Source organism: Phyllostomus discolor, chromosome 2 (assembly GCF_004126475.2).
Source record: "Phyllostomus discolor isolate MPI-MPIP mPhyDis1 chromosome 2, mPhyDis1.pri.v3, whole genome shotgun sequence".
Classification (NCBI taxonomy): Eukaryota; Metazoa; Chordata; class Mammalia; order Chiroptera; family Phyllostomidae; genus Phyllostomus; species Phyllostomus discolor.
The window spans coordinates 149499281-149521020 of NC_040904.2; the positions used below are offsets into that span (position 1 = coordinate 149499281).

The 21740-nt window shown below is 38.0% G+C and overlaps 1 protein-coding gene across 2 annotated transcripts in view; it reads left to right on the top strand.

Moving 5' to 3' along the window:
• Nucleotides 1–21740, top strand: part of PTPRR (protein tyrosine phosphatase receptor type R) — a 242574-nt gene that overhangs the window by 205654 nt on the left and 15180 nt on the right. For both annotated transcript variants that reach the window (XM_028532465.2, XM_028532466.2), the window contains 5 exons: nucleotides 4545–4624; nucleotides 5070–5207; nucleotides 15351–15461; nucleotides 16904–17061; nucleotides 21288–21401. In XM_028532465.2, the coding sequence (XP_028388266.1) occupies nucleotides 4545–4624; nucleotides 5070–5207; nucleotides 15351–15461; nucleotides 16904–17061; nucleotides 21288–21401 (601 nt within the window). The remainder of the gene's footprint in view (nucleotides 1–4544; nucleotides 4625–5069; nucleotides 5208–15350; nucleotides 15462–16903; nucleotides 17062–21287; nucleotides 21402–21740) is intronic.

Sequence of the window (21740 nt, forward strand, 5' to 3'; positions counted from 1 at the left end):
TTTCTCTAAGGACAGTGCCAGCCTAGCTCAGAACACTCTTAACTGGTAGAGTAAAGGGCTAAGGTTAAGTTTATATCAAATTATTTTGCAATATAAACAAACATTAGTGATGAAAATATGTCTACATCTTAAATCACAAAAGCATTGGGGGAAAAACCTACCATATATTAATGTGAAATTATGTGTACAACAATGAAGTATAATAATAATAAGTTTTATGTATATGTCCTTCATGCAGTCCACTTATTTATACCAATGTAAAATAATGTAGATAAAATTAAAGAACCTTATTTGTTTAGGCCATCATTTCATATTTAAAAATTTAATGCCTGATAATGTTTCCTCTTAAATTATGTTTCCTTTTTATTATATTAACTGCATAGAACAGAATAGATATGCAAATAAGTTAACCACTCATTAAGACAAGTTATGTGACTACAGCAAAATATTGGAGTTAGATTTGCTCTCCTACCGTGGCCAAATATTTACAATTTAAGGTGTGCTTCTTAATCTTCTTATGTCATCCTCCTTTATTTCTTAAAACAGTGATAATGATACTACTCTAAGGACAAATGGGAGAATTAAATGACAGTAAGTGTGGTATTCCTAGGAAAGTTCCAACTAATAGGAAGCCCTCAGCTAATGTTAATGTCTCCTTTTCTTCTCTAACAAAAACAATGAATTCATCATTAAGCCCAGAGCCAATTTCAGAAAGTAGGGACACTATCTATATGGTAAAAAAATTACAGTTGGAGAAGAAACATATTCAAGAGCCTTGTTTTCTTTTTTAATTTTCACATGAGTCTTAAAAAACAGGCTTCTACGTCATCACTATCTTCCATTGCCAAGACCAGCACTGTCCACTAAACCCTCTGCGGTGATGGAACTGCTTTAGCTCTGCACCGAGGTAACCGCAAGGCACCTGTGGCAACTGAGTGCTTGAAGTATAAGGAGTGCACCCGAGGAACTGATTCTTAAACTTTATTTTATTTTATTTTAATTAAATTGAATAAGCTACATGTGCCTAATGGCTACCATATTAGGCAATGCAGAGCTAGAGTCTTCTCTCTCTTGCAGCAAATTTGAAGATGACTCCCAATCACCTTGCAGGTGTGGCCAATCCCTGCCTTTCCTCCCATTTCCCATTTATCTTAAGTGCATATATGAAAGCAATCCCATTCCTCAGCCCTGCCCTTGCCCTAGCAGTGATACACTTGTCCCTCATCTGATCGTTTCTTCTCTTGACTTCAAAGTTCAAATACATTTCTTCCAGAAGAAATCTTAAACACAGAAAATAACCTTTGACAAAATCGTATATGGTATCAATCAAAATACCAGGATCCAGGTACCATTTTGTCTGTTAAATAGAAGACTTAAGATTGCCAGAAGGTATTTTAAAGAGACTAGGGTGGGAAAGTTTATGTATTCTTTTTCCAAATCTATATGTGTTCAATAATTTGTTGAGAGGAAAAAAATAACAGGAAGGAGGGAAGAAGGGAGGAGAGGAAGAGAAGGAAGGGAGGAAGGAAGTAATGGCAGAAAGGAGGAAAGGAAAGAGTAGGAAGAAAAGAAGAAGGGAAAGAAGTAGGGGTAAAAAAAGACTAGAGAAGAGAAATAAGAAAATAAAAAGGAACAGAAGAGAGACAGGAAAAATGACCAGTGTTTAATTAATATTTGAAATTATTATTGATACTGCCCAGAGGTATTATAAATGGTCTGCTAAATATTTAGCATATAACCTAGAAATATCTATTTTGATAAAAATTATTATAGTGAATTTGACTAATATCTACACTTAAATGCATAACATGAAAAATTATAACAGTAGCAATGAAAATAATCACATTAAAATGTTGGTAATAACAATATTTGTAATCTGGCTGTTTTATTAATCCAAGATAACATTTACAATGCTTTGGTTGGAAATCTTCATTTTCTCCTACTCAGTCATATGTTGTATTGTTATTTTTTTTAAGATTTTACTTATTTATTTTTAGAAAGAGGGGAAGGGAGGGAGAAAGGGAAAGATCAATGTGTGGTTGCCTCTTGAGTACCCCCTGCTGGGGACCTGGCCTGCAACTCAGGCACGTGCCCTGACTGGGAATTGAACTGTTGAGCTTTTGGTTTGCAGGCTGGCATTCAATCCACTGAGGCACACCAGCCAGGGCTGATTCTTTTTTTTTTTTTAATATGTAATTGGAAACCTTTAAGTACTTAGAAATAGTATAAATTATCAGTTTTTAGCATGAACTTAATTTAGCTTGACAGGGACCTGTTTCTAAGCAGTTTATAGGGTCAAACAAATTATATACATTGCAGACATTATAAAAATTGAAGGAAATAGGCTTTTTCAACTCTGAACGATGTAGACTCTGTGGAAACTTCTAACAATCAGTGGATACTGAAAAGGAATGGAAGTTTTCCTGTCCCCTTTGTTAGAAAAGAAAAAAATATAGAAAGTCAAAAGCAGTGTTTTACTCTTCTTAATAGAAATTAATTCTTATATTAAACATTCTACGAACCACACACCAAACAAAAATCACAAAGGATACAAAAGTTAATTAAATATGGTTCTTGCACTGAAGGGGTTCATTGCAATCCATTGAGGGAAGGCAGAAATTTAAGTATCTGAAATGCAAGATGATAAATACTAAAATGAGGCTTAGTGAGCCTGAACAAAGAAGGGAACACCTAATTCTCTCTGAGAAGTCCAGGAAAGGCCTCAGAGAGAAGATATTTCTTGAACTGAACTCTGAAGAATGAGGACAGTTTTAGCATACAGAGAAGGCAGAGGAATAAAAAGCATAAAATTTGCAAGAACATGGAATATTTGAGAGATTTCCCTAGGTCTGTATAAAGGGAGCATATGGTCCGTGTGGGAAAGTGATGGGCCTGTGGGAAAAGGATGGGGGCCTGCTGGGCCCGCTAAGGAGTGGATTCCAGCCTCTAGGTCTGCACTGCTGTGTAGAGCAGCCACTAGCCACATATGGCTATGTAAATTTAAATTTAAATCAATTAAAATTAAAACTTTAGTCCCTCAGTTCATACTAGCCCCATTTTAAATGCTCAATTACCACATGTGGCTAGCGGTTACAATTATGGACAGAACAGAGAGAGGCATTTCCATTATCACAGAAAGTTGTCTTGAGTAATGCTGTTCTAGGCTGTCTAAATCATAAGTATTCCAATGGACAAATAAGTTTTTATCTAATACCTTCTTGGATATTCACAAAATACATGAGCATAATAAAGACCTTGAGAAGTTCTGCAGTGAAAGGAATGTAGTTCAACTTTGCTTAATTCAATATTTCCTATATTTATTTGATTACTGAACCTTCTTGTCTAAAGATAGTCTCATTTGTACATTATATGACTAGTTCTATGTGTTGCAGAAGAAATGATTACAGATAGCACTTGGCGAATACTGCTATAGCCATCAGGGTCCAAGAATGACATTTGGGTGAGGGAATGCCATGACTGAACAGGAAAACAGAATGTAGTGACCCAGAATCCAAAGGAAGAGAGAACTGCCAACAAATATATGGTCAATATGTTTTGAATGCCACAGAGAGGACATGGGTTTAGTAACAAAAGGGTCAGGAGTGGCATAAGAAGAGCAATGTCCGCACAGAATAGAGTTAGGATAGAATGGAGTGCACACGAGGATTAAATTATACATGAGGAGGTAGGTAGGACCAATGGGATTTACCTGCCTGGAGAAGAAGAACAATAGAACAACTGCTACAGAGTAATGGATAAAACTGCTTTTTGGAAAATGAAAGGTACCATTTATATCAATACCATAGACATGTATATACACACACACACAGAAAGAGAATTTAAAAATCTCCATTCTTACCTTGAAGAGACTCGAGAGTATACCACGTTAAAGAAATTATAAAGGGATGATTTGATCTTAATTCTTTCATGTAAATGTTGGTAAAAGTAAGTACCATATTTTTCACAATGCCATCGTTCATGAAGAGCCTCTCAACTTCTTGGTGGAAAGTGGTTTTAGACTTGAAGACACTTGAATCATCTATGCCATATCAGGTATTTCTGCTGTCAGTGAACACACACATGGTAAGCGAAGACAGCTTCTTCCAAGCAGTGAGAGTGGATTTGGCTCAGAGAAAATGCTTGCCGTTGGGCAGGACAGAAGGGAGACAAGAGTAGGGAAATCCAGAGCAAACTCCAAACCCAAAGAATGAGAAAAAGAGCATGGATGAGCGATGAGGCCAGTAATCACAAACCCACAACAATTGCACGAAGGATAAGCTCACCATCTCAGGCTTATGGGTCAGATTCATGTCAGGAACAGGGGTCAAGATGGGCCCCAACGTCCCTCAGTAAACACGAATGCACCGAAGGATAGACACTGCAACAACAAACACAGACTCTCGCCAGCCAGTCAATGTATAAGTCACCAGTGTTGCTAAGTTCTGGTCATTGGTGTTCTGGGAAACATGGGAAAGAGTAATATATTTGATGTAGTTAACTAGGAAAGCAGACTTTAATGTATGCTTTCTTGTTTTCTTCATTAGATCCCCTGAGCAGAGTGTGTTTAAGACCAAAAAATGTAACTGATTCTTTGAGCACCTACATTAATGCTAATTATGTTCGAGTAAGTAAATAAATATCTATTTCTTTCTCATGAGCATGTCAACTTACTATTTGGAATTTGGGTTATATTTTTTCCTTAGAATTGATTAATTTTGACTTAACTTGGTTACTAGCCAATTTTTGTTTGTTTGTTTAGTCATAATCCATAATCAACTCTGGTAGTGGGTTTTTTTACAATGAGTCTCTCTTTCCTGTGCATCTGTGGCCTCAGAGCCCCGTGTGGGGTGCTCTGGTGAGGACTAAGCATCGTGACGGTCACTGCCGTTTGCTATGCTTGACTCCTGGGAGAACAGCCAGGTGAATTGTTGTGTTGGAGTGAGTTGAGCTACGGAAATTTGTTTGCTTTTGGACTAGCAGAGCTATATTGTTCTGAAGATATTTTATTTAAGTTTTCAGTGGAAGGCATGAACTTCAAAGCCAATTTTTTGTATCTTTACTGAAAATAGGGCTACCGTGGCAGAGAGAAAGCGTTCATTGCCACGCAAGGCCCCATGATCAACACCGTGAATGACTTCTGGCAGATGGTTTGGCAGGAAGATAGCCCTGTGATTGTTATGATCACAAAACTCAAAGAAAAGAATGAGGTATGACCTTTACTCAAGTACTAAATACTATATACTTTCTGTTGCTAAAGAAGAGATATTGCATGTGAAAAATTGCTATGTACTTAATAACAGATTTAAGATGGAAATTTGAAGACATTTAAACAGTAGGTTGCTTTATGATCCCCAAAATGGTAATTGGTGTTATTCTGTTAATGACAACTTTCTTTCAGAAAAATCAATATATATTGAATACTCATTTCTCACATGTGTCTACCTGTCTCAGCAAGGAAATGATGGACCACAAATTATCATCCTGATTTATAGGCAGTGAAATAAAAATTCTTCATTTTTATCTCAAGTAATTTTGTACCTACTATGTGACAAGTATTGTACAATTTTAGTTGTTGACAATATACTAGTGAACAAGACACACAACTATTCCTGCCTTTGGTAGCTTTTAACTTTCTTGAGGGTGGTGGGAGATGACAAACAAAACCAATAAACAGAGCAAGTTCAAAAATATTAGACAGGGTAAATACTACAGACAAAGAGTAGGATGGGGGGTACTGAGCTGTCGGGAGGGGCTGAGAAGGAAGGGTGAGCTGCAGCAGTGCCCACGCAGGGTGGGCAGGAGGAGCCTCACTAAGAAAGTAAGATTTAAAGAAAAACGCGAAGAAAGTTACCAAAGCCAAGTAACTTTCTCAATTTCTCTATAAAAAGAGTCCAAGGATGAGGCAAAATTAGATTCTATTTCCTTCTGAGGATCTAACTGACAAACAGAATACTCGTTCTGTGTTTTTGCATCATAAAAATAAAATTGTGTAATTCCCACAGGGTGCTGTCCTAGGTCCTGCTTACATTTTAGGGCATTTTGTCCTCTTATTGACATAGTTTACCGTCCGATTTTTGTCAGTTTTTGTGTTTGTTTTCTTGTCAAAAGTACTATAACAGGGCTTCACTATGACAGTAAGGATTTAAGAAAACTGAATTTTCCTTTATACCCCTTTGGTGAGTTGTAACAGTTAATCAAGAAAATCCAGGCTCACAATGGCACTTTGTAAGTGTTTTAAAGTTTGTTATTTTCTTCTATTTTTGCTACAGTATATGAAGAGTTTTTTTTCTGAAATTTATTTTGCAAAAAAGTATATTTTTTGGCCAGTAGATGAAGGTATATACTTAATTAACTACATGGTTTACTAAGTAAATGCATTTCTCTGAATTTTATGTGAAAACCTGATGTGACACAATAAAAATAACCCATAATGTTCTCAGCTGTTTCACCCACTTTCAATCTGCCAGACATATTAAGCCACTGACAATTCCTGCACAGTTGTTTGATATTCATGACATTTTAACTTCATGGTGAAAAAAGACTCTTCAAAGTTAAAAGTTGTGTTCTTTGTGTATCTACAGCCATAGAACTTAAGTAATGTGACAGGCTAGACAACCTGAAAGACCTCCCCTTACAAAATCAGTTATACGGGGTAAAACATGAAATAACAGGTACAGCAGAGCATGAAAGAAATGTAAGGAAATCCCAGCAGTTAAAAATGGAATAAAAAACATAAAACCAGAGAATTACAGGTTACTTGTGCTTTAATGATGACACAAGCGACGGAGACAAAGACTTGGACTTGCGGAAGCCAGGAGTTAGAACTGAGGCCTTCCACAAAGGGGACACTTGCGAGGGCTATGCCCTCAGAGAAAGGTGAACCACAGAAATAAACCCGCCTACTGAAACAGGACTACAACAGGAAATTCATCTGTCTTAGCCCAGGCTTCTCACGGGATAAATAAAAAGCTTCCCTTGAGTATTCAGAATTCAAAAACCAGGAAATGCCAAGTGGAGTAATGAATAGAAAAAGTATTATAATACTGGCTTGGTAATGCTCTGTGACACTTTCCAGAAACAAAGGCAAAAACTTTTTTGGTGCATACAGTCTCAGCATCTATTTCATAGAATTTCCACAGAAAAAGTCCAAAAAAACATAAACTCATAAGTTAAAATTATGAGGCACACAAGTAAACAACATAAGGAAAAATCAGAAGAGGCAACAACGTAGTAATAGATCCACAAAAATTTGAAGAATGGAAACTATACGGTATAAGCTATATATTTTTTATAATTAAACACACAAAACATAAAATAAAAAACTTGAAAAGGTGCAAGTTACTATCAAAAAAGACTAGGGAGAATTTTAAACAAACCAATGAGTAATAGAAATAGTTACAATATAGACACTGTTATTTAAAAGACAACCTCATCAGGCAGGTTTAATAGTAGGCTGGACACAGCTGAGTATTTACTAGATTAAAAAAATAGAATTAAGGAACTCACCTAGAAGCTCAAAATGACCAAAAATATGAAAGAATTTCTGATACAGAGAATACAATATTTAAATGCCCAATATATGTCAAATGGATATTTTGGGAGAAGAAAAAGGAGAATAGAAAAAAAGGAGTAATCTTTGAGGGAACAATGACTAGGGATTTTTCAAAACTGATGAAAGACATGAGCTTTCAAAGCTGGAAAGCACAATAAATCCCCCACTAGATAACTCACAATAAATCCACAGCTAGACACGTCTGTGAAACTGAACACAGACAATTTTTTATTAATTTTTTATTGTTGTTCAGTTACAGTTGTCCCCATTTTCCCCCATTACTGTATTTTTGCCATGTATAATGTGCACATTTTTGCCCAAATTTTTGAGGAAAAAATAAGGATGTGCATTATACATGGGTAGTACTAATTCAGTATCTATAAATATTTTTAATTCTTTTATTTATGCTTATGCATTAAAAGTATAACTCTAGAAAGCAATAATGATATCTGTATGTAAAATAATACCCTGGGATATGATGACTGGTTTTGTTTCTAAATATAAATAAATAAATAGTTGAATTAAAAAATTAAAACAAAAGATTTTTTTTCCTGAAGGTTTGGGCCAAAATTGTGGGTGCGCATCATACACGGGAGCACATTACACACGACAAAATACAGTACTCTCCCCTACCTTACACACTCCTCACCTCCCGCATTCAGTCCTCCCCCCACGCCCATTGTCTTTGTCCATGGGTCTTTTATGCATGTTCTTGGACTTGACCCTTCCCCTTCTTTCCCCTGTTAACCTCCTTCCCCCTCTCCTCTGGCCATTGTCAGTTTGTTCTTTATTTCCATGTCTAAACAGACACTTTTAGCAACTAGAGTAACTAACAAATGGCTTCTTAGTAAAAATAGAAGCCAAAAGTCAGTTGAATAATACCTACAGAGGGATGAAAGAAAGTAACTGACAACCCAGAATTTATGCAGGATTTGGCAACATTTCTGAGTAGAATGCATTACCCCTACCCACTTTGGTTTGAATCATAATTTTCTCAATACACTGTCACAATGTGTTTTCTGAAAGCTCATTCATGCCCTTACAAATTCTATTTTTTCTTTAATTAAAAATAAAATCATGTATTATGAACATTGAAAAGCACTCTAATTTATGTAATTATGTGAGTGTAAGTATGTAAATGTTTTGAAACAAATAAATTATATTTCCACAGAAAACATTCTTTACTTGTCAGCATTGCATGTTTATTAAGGATTAACACTTGGCGAAGCATATGTGAAACAATATCTCCCAAGGATTATGGAATAATTTGTAGTAGCTCTAAGCTAAGTCACAGTTTTTGTTGTCTCGAGCATTTCATTCCTCTAACCTGGTGATACATTTGTTCACTTTTATAGAAAATGTCAGAACTATGTCTTTAGTGTTTCACCTTCTTGAACCAGGGTTCCTTTCATCAGGACAGAAGCAGCTAAGATTGTTGGTCAGTCAGAAGCACTCTGTGGAGGCTGAGTAATGCCTGACATGTTTTACAGATGTTAGTAAGGATGGTCTGAGCCAGGGGAGAACATGCCAAAGCCCCAATTCTTCTCTTTTGTCCCCAAGACAAAGGCTGTCGTTCTAACCGAAGTGCTGAATGAGCTGAATCTGTATTTCAGTGTGATACTGATGATGCTCAGAACTCTCCATTCGGGGTCTGGAATGGAGCAGAGCACCTGTTGTTCATTTTTGACTTCATCATAGTTGGAGCTGCCTGTTGGGACCACTCTCAGAATCCACACTCTCCACAGGAAAGCCAGGGGGATCTGTTGAAAGATAGGTATTTTTAAAAATAATGACCACACTAAAGGGTGATTAAGGTTTTTGTTTATCTCTTTGACTGAATGTAGAAATTGGAAAGGTATTTTTTTTCTCACCATTTTTAGACTTTTGTCTTTTAAATATCTGGGATATAGCTCCTAGAAATATCAAAGTGAAACATATTATGTTTTCTATGTATAATTTACTATGTGTGTTTTCCAGTAGCCAGTCATAATCCCAAATGCCACAGTAAAAATTTTGACTTTTTCATTGTTGATTATTCATTAAATTAAAATGAAAATTCCTTTCCATCCTGACTCTCCAGAAAGGTAAACATAATGCTATAGAGGAAATGTTCCATGTCTTACCGATCTACCAGGAAAACACTGTTCACCACAAATGTGCCAACTTTCAATTGTGTTAAGCGTCATTGTTTAGAATAGACAAAAATCATTTCCTCCCGCAAAAATGAAGGGGGAGTTATCTTTAGAAATTCCTAGGCTTTATATTTTCATGAACCTTTCTACTTTTTAGTACATACATACATACATACATACATAATTTCCACTTTTTCAATATTCTCATAGTTTCTTAATAAAATGAGAATAAACAAAAACTTTAAAAGTGGAGCTGAAAAATCAGTTATATTACAAGAAAGAGAAGCAATTGTATTGCTTCTAAATTTGAATTCCTTCATTTAGATAAATCACAAGAAGAAGGGAATTTCTCCTGAAGGAAAGAGAACATAAAAACATAGCATGCAAACTCTTTTACACATGAACTATGGCATTACCGAAGAAGATGTAGTGGCTCAGACCTGCAAAGCTGGAGCTGGGCTGGTCCACGAGTGAGGTAGCATTTGCACATTTCCAGACTCCTCCGGCCACCTCTGGAAGTCACCTGGTGCCTCGTCATCTCTTTCTAGAAAAGAAGGGAAGTAGCTACAGATGCTGATCACATTGCATATACTGTGGAAGATGTCTTCTACCCACTCCCATGTACTAAAAGAATGTGCTAAGCACAGTTCATGTATCAATTCAGTTCATTTTCACTTTAACTCTTCCAAGTAGGTTTTGCTGTCCCTATAGGATGGATGAGAAACCAGAAGCTCAGAGAGGATAAGCCATTTGCCTAAAGACTCAAACTTAGTGAGTGATAGAGGCCAAATTTTAATCCAGGTTTGTTTAATTCTGAAATTCATTATATTGCATTTACTTAATTATATTGCATTTAATAATCCATGCACTTAATCCATGCCCCAACATAATAAGGCAAATAATGATGCAAGACACTAGAAAGCAAGTAACTCACTGTTGGCCTCAGAGAGCAGTAAGCTACCAAATTTATCTTTTGTAAAGTGAGGAAATCACTTGGTGATTCGACCTAACATAATACTTCCCTCAAGTATACTCAACCACAGTCTTTCTCTGTGTTCACTTCCATCTTTCATCTGAGTTAGCTATGTGCCTTTACTTCCAAACCTCATTTAGCCCATTGATCAACCTAGTAAGCACTTTGCAAACCGTTTAACCTTAAAAAGTCATATAAAAATCATATTATGTTTTCCCTTCTTTCATTCCCATCCTTTCTCTATCTGATAAAAGATTAGCTTTTATTACATTTATCTGACCAAATAGCTCAGACGAAGCCTTACAGCTTTATCACAGGGACCTGAAGAATGAGCGGGCACACGAGGGAATGATGTAGGCGGAGCAACAGCCCACGGAGGCTGACCGCAACCGCAGGGCCTGCGTGGGCTGAGCGGTGTGGTGTGGCTTGAGCACAGAATAGCAGGGCACGAAGGGAGACGAGACTGGAATGTTACGTTGTGCCCAAGAATACAGGACTATGCTAAAAACACGCAAACGAAAACCTTTGTCTTCATTACCTAGGGAGCAAGGAACCCCTAAAGATGTTTTGAAATAGATTGACAAAATGCAATTTGTATATCAGGAATATCATTGGTGGCAGGATCCAAGGTTTGGATTTGAGGAAAGCAAGGGGAAGAAGGGAAATAGGTTAAAGTTGTAATAACCATCCAGGTAACAGATAATGGGGTACAGAATTAAGATGATGGAGGAGTGTATTGAGAAAAGGGGACAAATTAAAAAGTTGTTACAGAGATAAAAGACACAGGACTTAGTTTCCAATGAAATGTGAGGGAATCGAAGGAGGGTTTGATTTCTGGTGAGAGACGGAGTGGAGGCTGATACCACAAACCTAGGTGGGCAGCAAGGGAAGGTTCGTGAGAGAAGAGAGTTCCAGTTTTCACGTGTTCAGTCTGAGGACTCCTGGAGACCTGTGGACGGTTAAGTCTACTAAGTGGCTAGAAATAAATGTCTAGAGCTTTAGACAAATGTGCAGATAATAGATAAAGATTGGACAAGTTAAATTTATGAAGTGAAATTTGTTCAGAGGGCCCCCGCCTCCAAGGTAATCTTCTCAAAGTTTCCTAGCAAAACTTCTGAGTTTCAGTTTCCTCTGTTGTTCAATGATATAATAACAATAGTAATATTCGCTACCTGCCCTGCCTAACTCAAATGATTGTGAAAGGGATTAAATGACCTTTTTGTGGAGGCACTTTTCATATTAAATTGCTGTCCCTGTTAGCAATATTTGAGAGTAGTAATAACAGTGGAAATCTGACCCGTTCAGTTCCTCTCATGTGCTAAATGTACCCAAATGTAACTGACCATCTTCTTTGCATTCATTTAGACCCGCTCTCTGTGCAATGGTACACATCTCTGTATATGCAGCTCACAGAGCAAAATATCTTTGATTTTAAATGCATGGAATTTAAAAGTAACTTAGAAAATATTTTTTCAGGCAACTGCTATAGCCAGACTTCCTTCTTCATCATATACAAAAAGCCCTAACAAGGTAGGAGTGAGAGGGAGAGTCAAAGAAAATAAAAAAATCATAAAAATATGAGTCTGCATTGCATTCTCCTTTTACTATGAACCACTGATTATGAAGAACTGTTCGATGTCCAGAATCTTCAGAGTTAGGATTTGTTCATTACTCGTTTGCAAGAGGCACAGTACCCCCTGAAAACTTCTTTTTTCCTCCAAATCATGAATTCTTGAAGTTAATAGAGGATTTTACTGAAGGGATCAGCCTAGTAACAGAAGAACAGTGATAATTTGGAGTTATATTCTGCTAGATAGCATGCTGTTTTGAATTACCTACAATTAGTGTAGTTTCACAATATTATCTCTGAGAGAGCATTTTCCTTCCTTGCATTTTCTGCCTCTTTCATACCATTGTTAGCACCACAATAGAGAAACCCTAAAAAGCTGTTCACAAAAATAATGTAAACAGGAATTTGCGCTCTGAGAAACAACTACATTTGCAGCTCTCCCCCACCTCATATTCGAAAGCACCCACACTTATCTGGTCTCTTTTTCTATGTTCTCCTAAAAGGGGGTGAAACGTATTCAGTGTGTAAAAATAAGCTATTGTATCCCCGAAAGGAGATGGGATGCTAATTAAGGGTTCTTTGAATGAACAAGTCATCTTGCATTGTCTACTGAGAGCTGGCTGCCAATTGAATTTTTGGTAAGGAGTCAAGAAAAACATTCAAGAGGACCCAGGCAAGCTTGGGAGAGAAGCGAGGACCACTTCCATTTATCAAGTAGGTGCACGAGCCTGTCCAAGTATTGTTGAGAGTCAGGGTGCAGGCTGTGAGCTCCGGCCTCGAAGCTTTTCCTGCTGGTTGTGAGAACCACCTTCCCAAAGACGGGCCTGCGGCTCAGGTCTGATTGTGGACAATGGGGCACATACGTCATACTGCTGGACCACTGAATGCCTCTTTCTTTGCTCAATACTTTTTTCAAGATTCTTTGTGTCTTCTTGGATTCGTCCAGGAGGCAGGTATTCTAAGATATATACAATAGGTCGGGTCTTGCAGCAAAGTAATTGATGCTCCATTGAAAGGCTCCAAGCAAATTGGTTAGTATGATTATCTTTAACAAACTGGGGAAATTTTAGACATTTGACAACTCGTAAATGAGGAGGGAAATAAATTGCTCTGCTTTAAAATGTTTTTTTTTCTTCATGTTATGTCAGCCAGAGTAAGCCTTTAGCTTGATTGCCTGCCGGTGTAGCGTGTGGGGTGGCATGTAAACAGAGTTGAAAAAGTGATTTACTTTGTTTGGAAAATGACCAGAAAATAGAGGATGCAAATGTGTTTTTACTGTAACGGAGGAAAGAAACAGTGAGTCAACCAGGTAAAGTGACTCTCCCCGTGACTCTGGCTTGTGGAACAGTTAGTGCTCAGCACGACAGAATCTGGAGGTGTTTCTGACACTTACGGTATCTTTTTCTTTAGTTCTGTAATTATGTGATTCTTTTGCTGTTCTTTTGAGTTATAAGTCCTTAACTTTTTTCAAGTGTGATCATGTGCCTTTGGCAAAAATGTGAAGAAACAAGTGTCCTGACCGTTGACAGGTCCCAACTAAAGGCAACAAGTGAAGGGATTTCCCTATAAATATGCGTGTGTGATTGGAAGAAAATAAGTGCTATTTAAACAATACTTCTAAGTTAACATTGCTTCCCTGGCACTTGCAATAAAACATCAACTTTCACACTTTACATTCTTAATCATTAAAATATGTGGTAAAAAATTAATAGGTCTTTTGCTGTTGATTAAAAGGCAAAATCATGTGTGCTTTGAATCTCATTTTGCAATTTTCTTTTAATAACATAGCGTAGATATAATAATATAATATTAATTCATGATCTAATGCATAATTAATGATAACCACTTTGGACAAAAATCTCAAGTGAAATATAACAACAATAAAAACAGCAGCAACAAGTTTTGAATGCCTTTTATATGCCTGGCTTGGTTCTAAGTGCTTTCCTTATGGCAAATTGTGAGGGAACTGAGGCCAGAGAAACTGAGTCTCTTGCTTATGGATTCATAGCTAATAAGTAGTAGAACTAAAATGGGAACCCCATCTCTCTGACCCCAAAGCTTGCACCTTAACCACCTTTATTATATTGCCTTGTTTACATTATGACTGTTATTACTGTATGAAACCCTTAAAAGAGGATTTGGTTTTAAAATATCTTAAAAATAATTTTGATATACATCTATTGTAATCAACCGCATAGGTGAAAAGACCATTGTTCCTGAAAAACATACAGCCATACAGCATTCATTGTCATCACGTCTGCTCCACACACGTGAGAAACTCCATCCTGTGGCATCTAACGCACCGCATGTGCTCTTAGTACACACTGCCACTCGATGAGGCAGGAAGTGTGGCTTGCTTCAACCGTCATGAGAAAACATTTATTTCTAGTCATTACATGATAAACTCTAATATTTGGATTTTAATTTCTTAATTCCTAATTAAGTTCTTAATTAGTTCTTAATTTTTCTGTGGAGTTTCAGGAAATTCTACCTTTATTTTTTTGATATGGGATTAGTAGCAACAGTGTTTGATAGTGTTTGCAAAAACTGATACTTTATTTATTTTTTTAAGATTTCATTTATTTATTTTCAGAGAGAGGAGAAGGAAGGGAGAAAGAGAGGGAGAGAAATATCAGTGTAGAGGAGAAACATCAATCTGTTGCCTCTCAGACGTCCCCATCCGGGGACCTGGCTCACAACCCAGGCATGTGCCCTGCCTGGGGATCAAACTGGCGACCTTTCGGTTTGCAGGCCAGCACTCAATCCGCTAGAGCCACACCAGCCAGGGCAAAAATTGTTACTTTATTTAAAAAACAACCTTACTGATGTGTAATTTACATGCCATAAAAATCACATGTTTAATATGTACAATTCAGTGGTTTTGGTACATTTGCAGAATTATAAATATTGATACTTGATTTTATTCATTTATTTATTTAATTTTAATTGTTGTTCAAGTACAGTTTTCTGTCTTTTATTCCCATTGCAGCCCACCCACCCAGCTCTCCCTGATACTTGATTTTCTTAATCAATTAAATAAAAGCTGAAATACCTGACTGAAAAATACTTGAGGGCTAATGAGCATCATTAATATTTGCTGTGTTTGTCTTTCTCTTTCATCAGAAATGTGTGTTATACTGGCCTGAAAAGAGAGGAATATATGGGAAAGTGGAGGTTCTGATTATCAGTGTAAATGAATGTGATAACTACACTGTTCGAAACCTTGTCTTAAAGGTAAGATTACGTGGCTGTAGCTATCTACAAAGCAGATGATATTAGAGGATAACATTTCTACTTTGAAATTATTGTCCTAATAAGTACTACAGATTTAATTTAAACCAATTAAATAATGTCAAGATGAGAAATAAATTATAATCATTCCCTCATGTATTTCTTTGTTGTCAGCTACTATTAACATATGGAATGATTAAATTAAATAAGTGGATATTAAGGAAGTTCACTAAGTAGGGTGTTGTGACCTTCTACTTTGCATAAATAAGAGATCTCTTGATTTAACTTGTTGAAAGCCTTTAACTAATGCTTGTTCTGCAGACTTGACCGTGATTATTTTTAACGCCTCTTTGGTCTGTGCAGCTTTAAGGCCTGGAAACTGAGAACAGCAAATCTGTGCCTGTGGGTGGCTGTGGGAGGCAAGACCAGACGAAGCGCCGATGACATCTGCAAAATTTGGCGTTTCAGTAATTTATAGGGACTTTCCCAGGCCAGATTACATCATAGGAAAATTATCTTATTTAATTTACGGGTAGCAGATGCTAAGGAATGTTGCCATGGTATTGTTTCTGCTTCTAGAGAACAGTCATCGCAAAGATTTCAGTCCCATCTAGAGCCACAGTGCTGCAGCACCGTGGTCACAGGGACGGTGGAGGCAGGGCTGGCGGCGGCGAGGGAGAAGCTGGGCAGAGCAAGGCACTTACCAAAACCTGCTTTGAAGCGGGTGTCCTCAGTGCTAGTTCACACCACGGCCCCACCGTGCACTGAGTTTTGCAATGATACACGTGGACCCTCACTCAAAGCGTTTCTAATCTAGTGATACCCAGAGACCCTCTACTACTGGGATTTTTCATTGCTCTTAAAGATAGAAATTGCGGATGAGTATAGAAGTGTTAGAGTGATGGAATATAAAATTACATGTTTGTACATTGGATAAAATGTTTATAGTAACCTGTCAGGAATGTTCAAAGAGCAGGAAACACACGATCTCCCAGTTCTTTCTTAGTTACGTTTGCATCTACTATTTTGTTCATTACAGTAAACTACAAACACTAGTATATTTAGCATATTTATATATACACTTCCTATACTAAAATATATTCTCATTTTTTCTGCTTTATTTTTTTAATTTTAAATTAAGCTTATTGGGGTATCATTGGTTAATAAAATTATATAGGCTTTATGTATACAGTTCTATAAGACATCATCTATATATTGCATTGTGTGCATTTAATAGAGGCAAGGCTGTCAAACTTTGATATCAGGATGTTCACAGTAAAGTTTTCTCAAGGTAAAAGTTGTTCTTCAGAAATCTCCTAGATATTTTTCCCACCTAGAAATATTGCAAGTAAGATGGGAACAAGAGAAGGCATGCAGTACTGTGGTTTGGATGACTTTTAGTAGCACAAGTAAATGAGGCATTTGGTGGCTGTTGCTATTTTCAGCAAGGAAGTCACACCCAACATGTGAAGCATTACTGGTACACCTCATGGCCCGATCACAAGACTCCAGACAGCGCCCAGCCCCTTCTACAACTCATGCTGGACGTAGAAGAAGACAGACTTGCATCTGCAGGCCGAGGGCCTGTGGTCGTCCACTGCAGGTAAGGCCTGAACTGTCCTTTCCACCTGAGCAAAGTGTCCATCCTTTTTAAAGTCACAGAGCACACAGAAGTTGGTTTTTACTTCTTGGTTGTGACTTTGTCAGTAAATTAAATATTTCTTGAAATTGGCTAACTTCCTGCTATTTGAGTCTTGGACAAAATGATATTTACAGTGATAATTTTGAGCATTTTCTGCAAACAATGACACAGCAAAGGAAATACCACTTCCGAATAAATGGCTCATGGAACAGGAGCCTCTACCTTGAAACTTGTTGTGATTCATCTAGTGTCATCAGTCTAACATACATGAGGAATGACAGACAGGATTTTCTGATTACTGGTAGCTTTCTTTGTTGTTTCAAGATGGTACTGGAATTGTACTTGAATTGTGTCTTGGTAACATTTATTATTATTTCACATTTGGTAAAAGCCAGTCAACTATTTTAAAAGTTATTTCATTGCCCTGGCTGGTGTGGCTCAGTGGGTTGAGCACCAGCCTGCAAACCAAAAGGTTACTGGTTCAATTCCTGGTCAGGGCACATCTCTGGGTTGTGGGCCAGGTCTTCAGTTGGGGACATGCGAGAAGCAGCTCATTGATGTCTCTCTCTCTCTTTCTCTCTCTCTCCCTTCCCCTTTCTCTAAAAATGAATAAATAAAATCTTTTTAAAAATGTATTTCATGAAAAACAGATGGAAATAAATTATGAAATGGTAAGTGGACAAGTGGTAGTTCTCCAAAAGAAAAGCAAAGTGCTGTTACCAGAACATGGGTTACTGGAGGATAGGCCAACAAAAGCAACAGATGGCCTGGGCCAGTGTGGCTCAGGTGGTTGGAGAGTTGTGTCCCATGGACTGAAAGCTCACAGGTTCGATTTCTGGTCAGGGCATATGCCTAGGTTACGGGTTCAGTCCCCAGTCCATGGGACTGGGGGAGGAAAGGCAAGAGACCGATATTTCTCTCTCACATCAATGTTTCTCTCCCTCTCTTTTCCTCCCATCCCCTCCTTTCCCCACTCTCTAATCAATGGGCATGTCCTCAGGTGAGGATTCAAAAAAACAAAAAAGCAACCGATGTCCATGGTGGTTCTCTTCCTTAATGCCTGTCTTAAAGCTCTCCTCTCATAACTGATACCTCATTCCCATTGTTTTCCTTTTAGTATACCCAAACTAAAGCAAGTACTTTTAAAGCTATTTCAAGCATTAGTCATTTATTCTTCATACTTTCTCAAAATTCTGTAATTTGTGTTGCTTCATTTAATATCATAAGTCTTATAAGATAGCTCTTGATACTATCTTTAATAAACAAAATATCTTATTTTAGATGATAATTTTAGCCTTCTTTTTTGAACCTTTGTGGTTTAATTAAAACTAAAATTTATGTCTACTTATTCAACAGCATCATTACCCAGTTTTTAGCATTAAGCATTACCCTAAACTTAGCTTGGGGCCAAGGAAAAGCAACTTAATTGGCCATCCCTTAGGGCTGGAACTGTCCCCCACCCAAAATCATAAAACACTCATGATATCTAAATTGAACTAGCCCTTTCTCTATAAAACCAACTCTCCTTCTAATTAGTATTTCTAAGAATGAGACCATCTTTTTTCTGGGGACTCGGCCACCAATGTTGACAGTTATCTTTGGCCCTTCTCTTTGTTCCAGCCTCAGTATCTAATCAGCCACCCGAATGGCTTTCCCTTCAAAGCTCCCATTATCATCACTTCCTGTCCAGCCACCCAAGTTCAGGCCCGTATGACCCCACTTGCATATTTTAGAAGTAGTCAGCTAATTGCACACACACCCCATTTCCCCATGACCACCCTCACTATGGCCTACCCAAAGCACTCCTCTTGGATAAGGCTCTAAAACTCTCTTTCGTCACATGGAGCCTGTGCTTGAAACTTCTCACTGGCTTCCCATTGCCTAAAGCACAAGCTCTTAACCTTGGGTCTCTGGATGAGCTACAGGAGTCAGTGAACTCCTTAAGGTTACTTACACAAATTTGAGTACCTAAAGTTACGTGAATTTTTCTGAGAACTGAAGCTTCCTAGTTTTCATCAAATTCTCAAAAACAGGAAGTTTTAGAGGATGAAGTCCAAACCTCTTTCCATATAAGACCCTCATAAGCCTCCGTGGACCTTCCCATCTTATTTCCCACTGTTTCTCTAAAATAACTTTCCATTCTCTAAAATAACTTTCCATTCTCTACTCATTGTCACATATCATGTGCCCTATTCTGTAGCAATTTTTTCCTTAAACCTTTCTCATGCATGGAACATTTTCTTTCATTCATGATAACCAAAATGCTTGCCATTCACATGGCATAGTTCACATCCTATCTCTTTAGTGAAACAAATGCTCTATAGACACTTCAACTAAAAAGGGCCCATGCTACTTTTGAATTCTTTTACACTCACATTTAACAGAAACAAGTTCCAAACAGGAGAAGTAAATGCTATCTCAGTGCCAAGAGGGGAACTTTTAATTCAACCCAAAAGGATACGCCCCTGGCTAGTGTGGCTCAGCTGGTTGGAACGTCATCCCATAAACTGAAAGTTACAGGTTTGATTCCCTGTCAGGGCACCTACTGTGGGTTTGATCCCCAGCTGGGGCATGTGCAGGTGGCAGCCAATTGATGTTTGTCTCTCACATCAATGTTTCTCTCTCCCTCTCTCTCTCTCTCTCTCTCTCTCTGTCTCTCTCTCTCTCTCCCTCTCTCTCTTCCTCTCTTGGGAGAGAAAAAAACAACCAGGAGCATTGAAGAAAGCCTTTAAACATTGGAATAATGTTGAACGGGATCTTTAAAAATGACCAGCATTTGTGGTTTTAAAAGGTGGTAGGGACGGCATTTTTGACTGAAGAAATATCATTAATATGGAAAGGAAAATTGGAAAACCACGGGCTTTTTTTGCAATTATTCATGTAAATGAAAAAATGGCACAAAGGATACAAGGAAGACAGTAAAAAAGATACAAAGCTTGAAAATTACTCACATTCATATGATTCAAGGTTATGGATACCATGGCAGGGAACTTAGACCTGGTGTTAGAACCACTGGGAGCCAATGATGGTTTTTCTGAGAAGAGGGTACTGTGATCAGGTCCCTAGCAGCTGTTTGCATCATGCACTAGCCCAGGAAAAGACTGGAGACTTTGAAACCATAATGAGATCATTGCTAATCATGAATTAAGGAGATGTTGAAAATGTGAGCCTAGTCTATAGAAAGGAAAGCATGGATCACAAAGGCTCAGTAGAGGTGAAAACACATAAGAACTGATGACAGATTCGATGTGGGGGGTCAGAGGGAGGGATAGGCTCTGAGATTTCGGAGCTGGGAACTTGTGGCTGACTGGTAGTGCCATCAAGGGAAAAGGTAATTAATTCTGTTTTGGATGCACTGAACTGAAGCAAGTGCAAAACAGTAACCTTGAGATTCCTAACTAAGATGGAAAGCCAGTCTGGAGTTTAGGAGAAACTTAAGGAATATAAATGTAGGTTTTAGAGAAATTTACATAAAAACTATCAGTGGTTGAAGCTGCTAAAAGAGAGACAGACAGAGAGAAAGATAAAGGGCTTGTTAGGTCAATGACATGCTGTCTGAAGCAGACGGATGTGTAAACCCTCCTGGGCAGACAGTGTTTCTATTCGACTATAAATGACTTACAAATATGTGGGTCTAGCCACTTCCTCTCTCTTAAACTGGATTGAATCTTCGGTTATTTACAAGAATCTTCAACATCAATACATCCAAGACCAAATTCTCCCTCAAATCAGCTCTCATTCCAGATTCCACCTTCATCGCATTGGGACTACCCTTCTTTCAGTTCGGGTCACCTTTGACTTTTTGCTTTTCCGACTGTTCAACTCCAGTCCTCCAAGCTCACACTCGTGATGTGTCTAAGTGCTTCCCCTCCTTTCCAGTGCTCATTCCTTATCCAAATCAAGGCCCTGGTTGTTCTTTGTAGGACAGTTACAATGCCTTTTTACTATTCTCCCCACTGGACACTTCCCTCCACCCCGCTCATCCTACTGCACGTAACTAAACGAAAGAATATGTTTAAGCACTTAGCACAGAGCTGGGGTTGTAATACTCTCAGTCTGTGAGAACTGTTCTTGTCACATTTATATTAATCCTTGCTGCTGTTTCATATTTCAAAGTACATTTAAAAAAATATATTTTATTTTTGCTATTTTTTCCCACCTTTTCATTCTTCGTCCTTTCTTTTCAGTGCAGGGATAGGTAGAACAGGGTGTTTTATCGCCACATCCATTGGCTGTCAGCAGTTGAAAGAAGAAGGAGTCGTGGACCCACTGGGCATTGTCTGCCAGCTTCGTGTAGACCGGTGAGTGTCTGCGGGGTGGGGTACAGAGACGTGTTGTCTGTCACAACCTGCTCGGAGCAGCCTGGCTTGCAAAAGTCACAAGCTCCAAAGTCCTGAATCTCTATGGTGACTTCTGTAATGTGTTTAAGAATATGCATTGCATTAAAAAGCCATCATAAAAGTGTTATTTGCAGCACTGACCATCAAGAGTCTAAAACCAAAAGCTTATGCTTAATCCTTCCTTGTCTCTAACCCAGGTCGCTTGTGGTGGTCACCATTCCTTCCTAGTCTTGCATCCCTGTTCCTTTCCACGTAGTCTGTATTTTCATTGGACTTAACCAAATCATTCACTTTAGGACC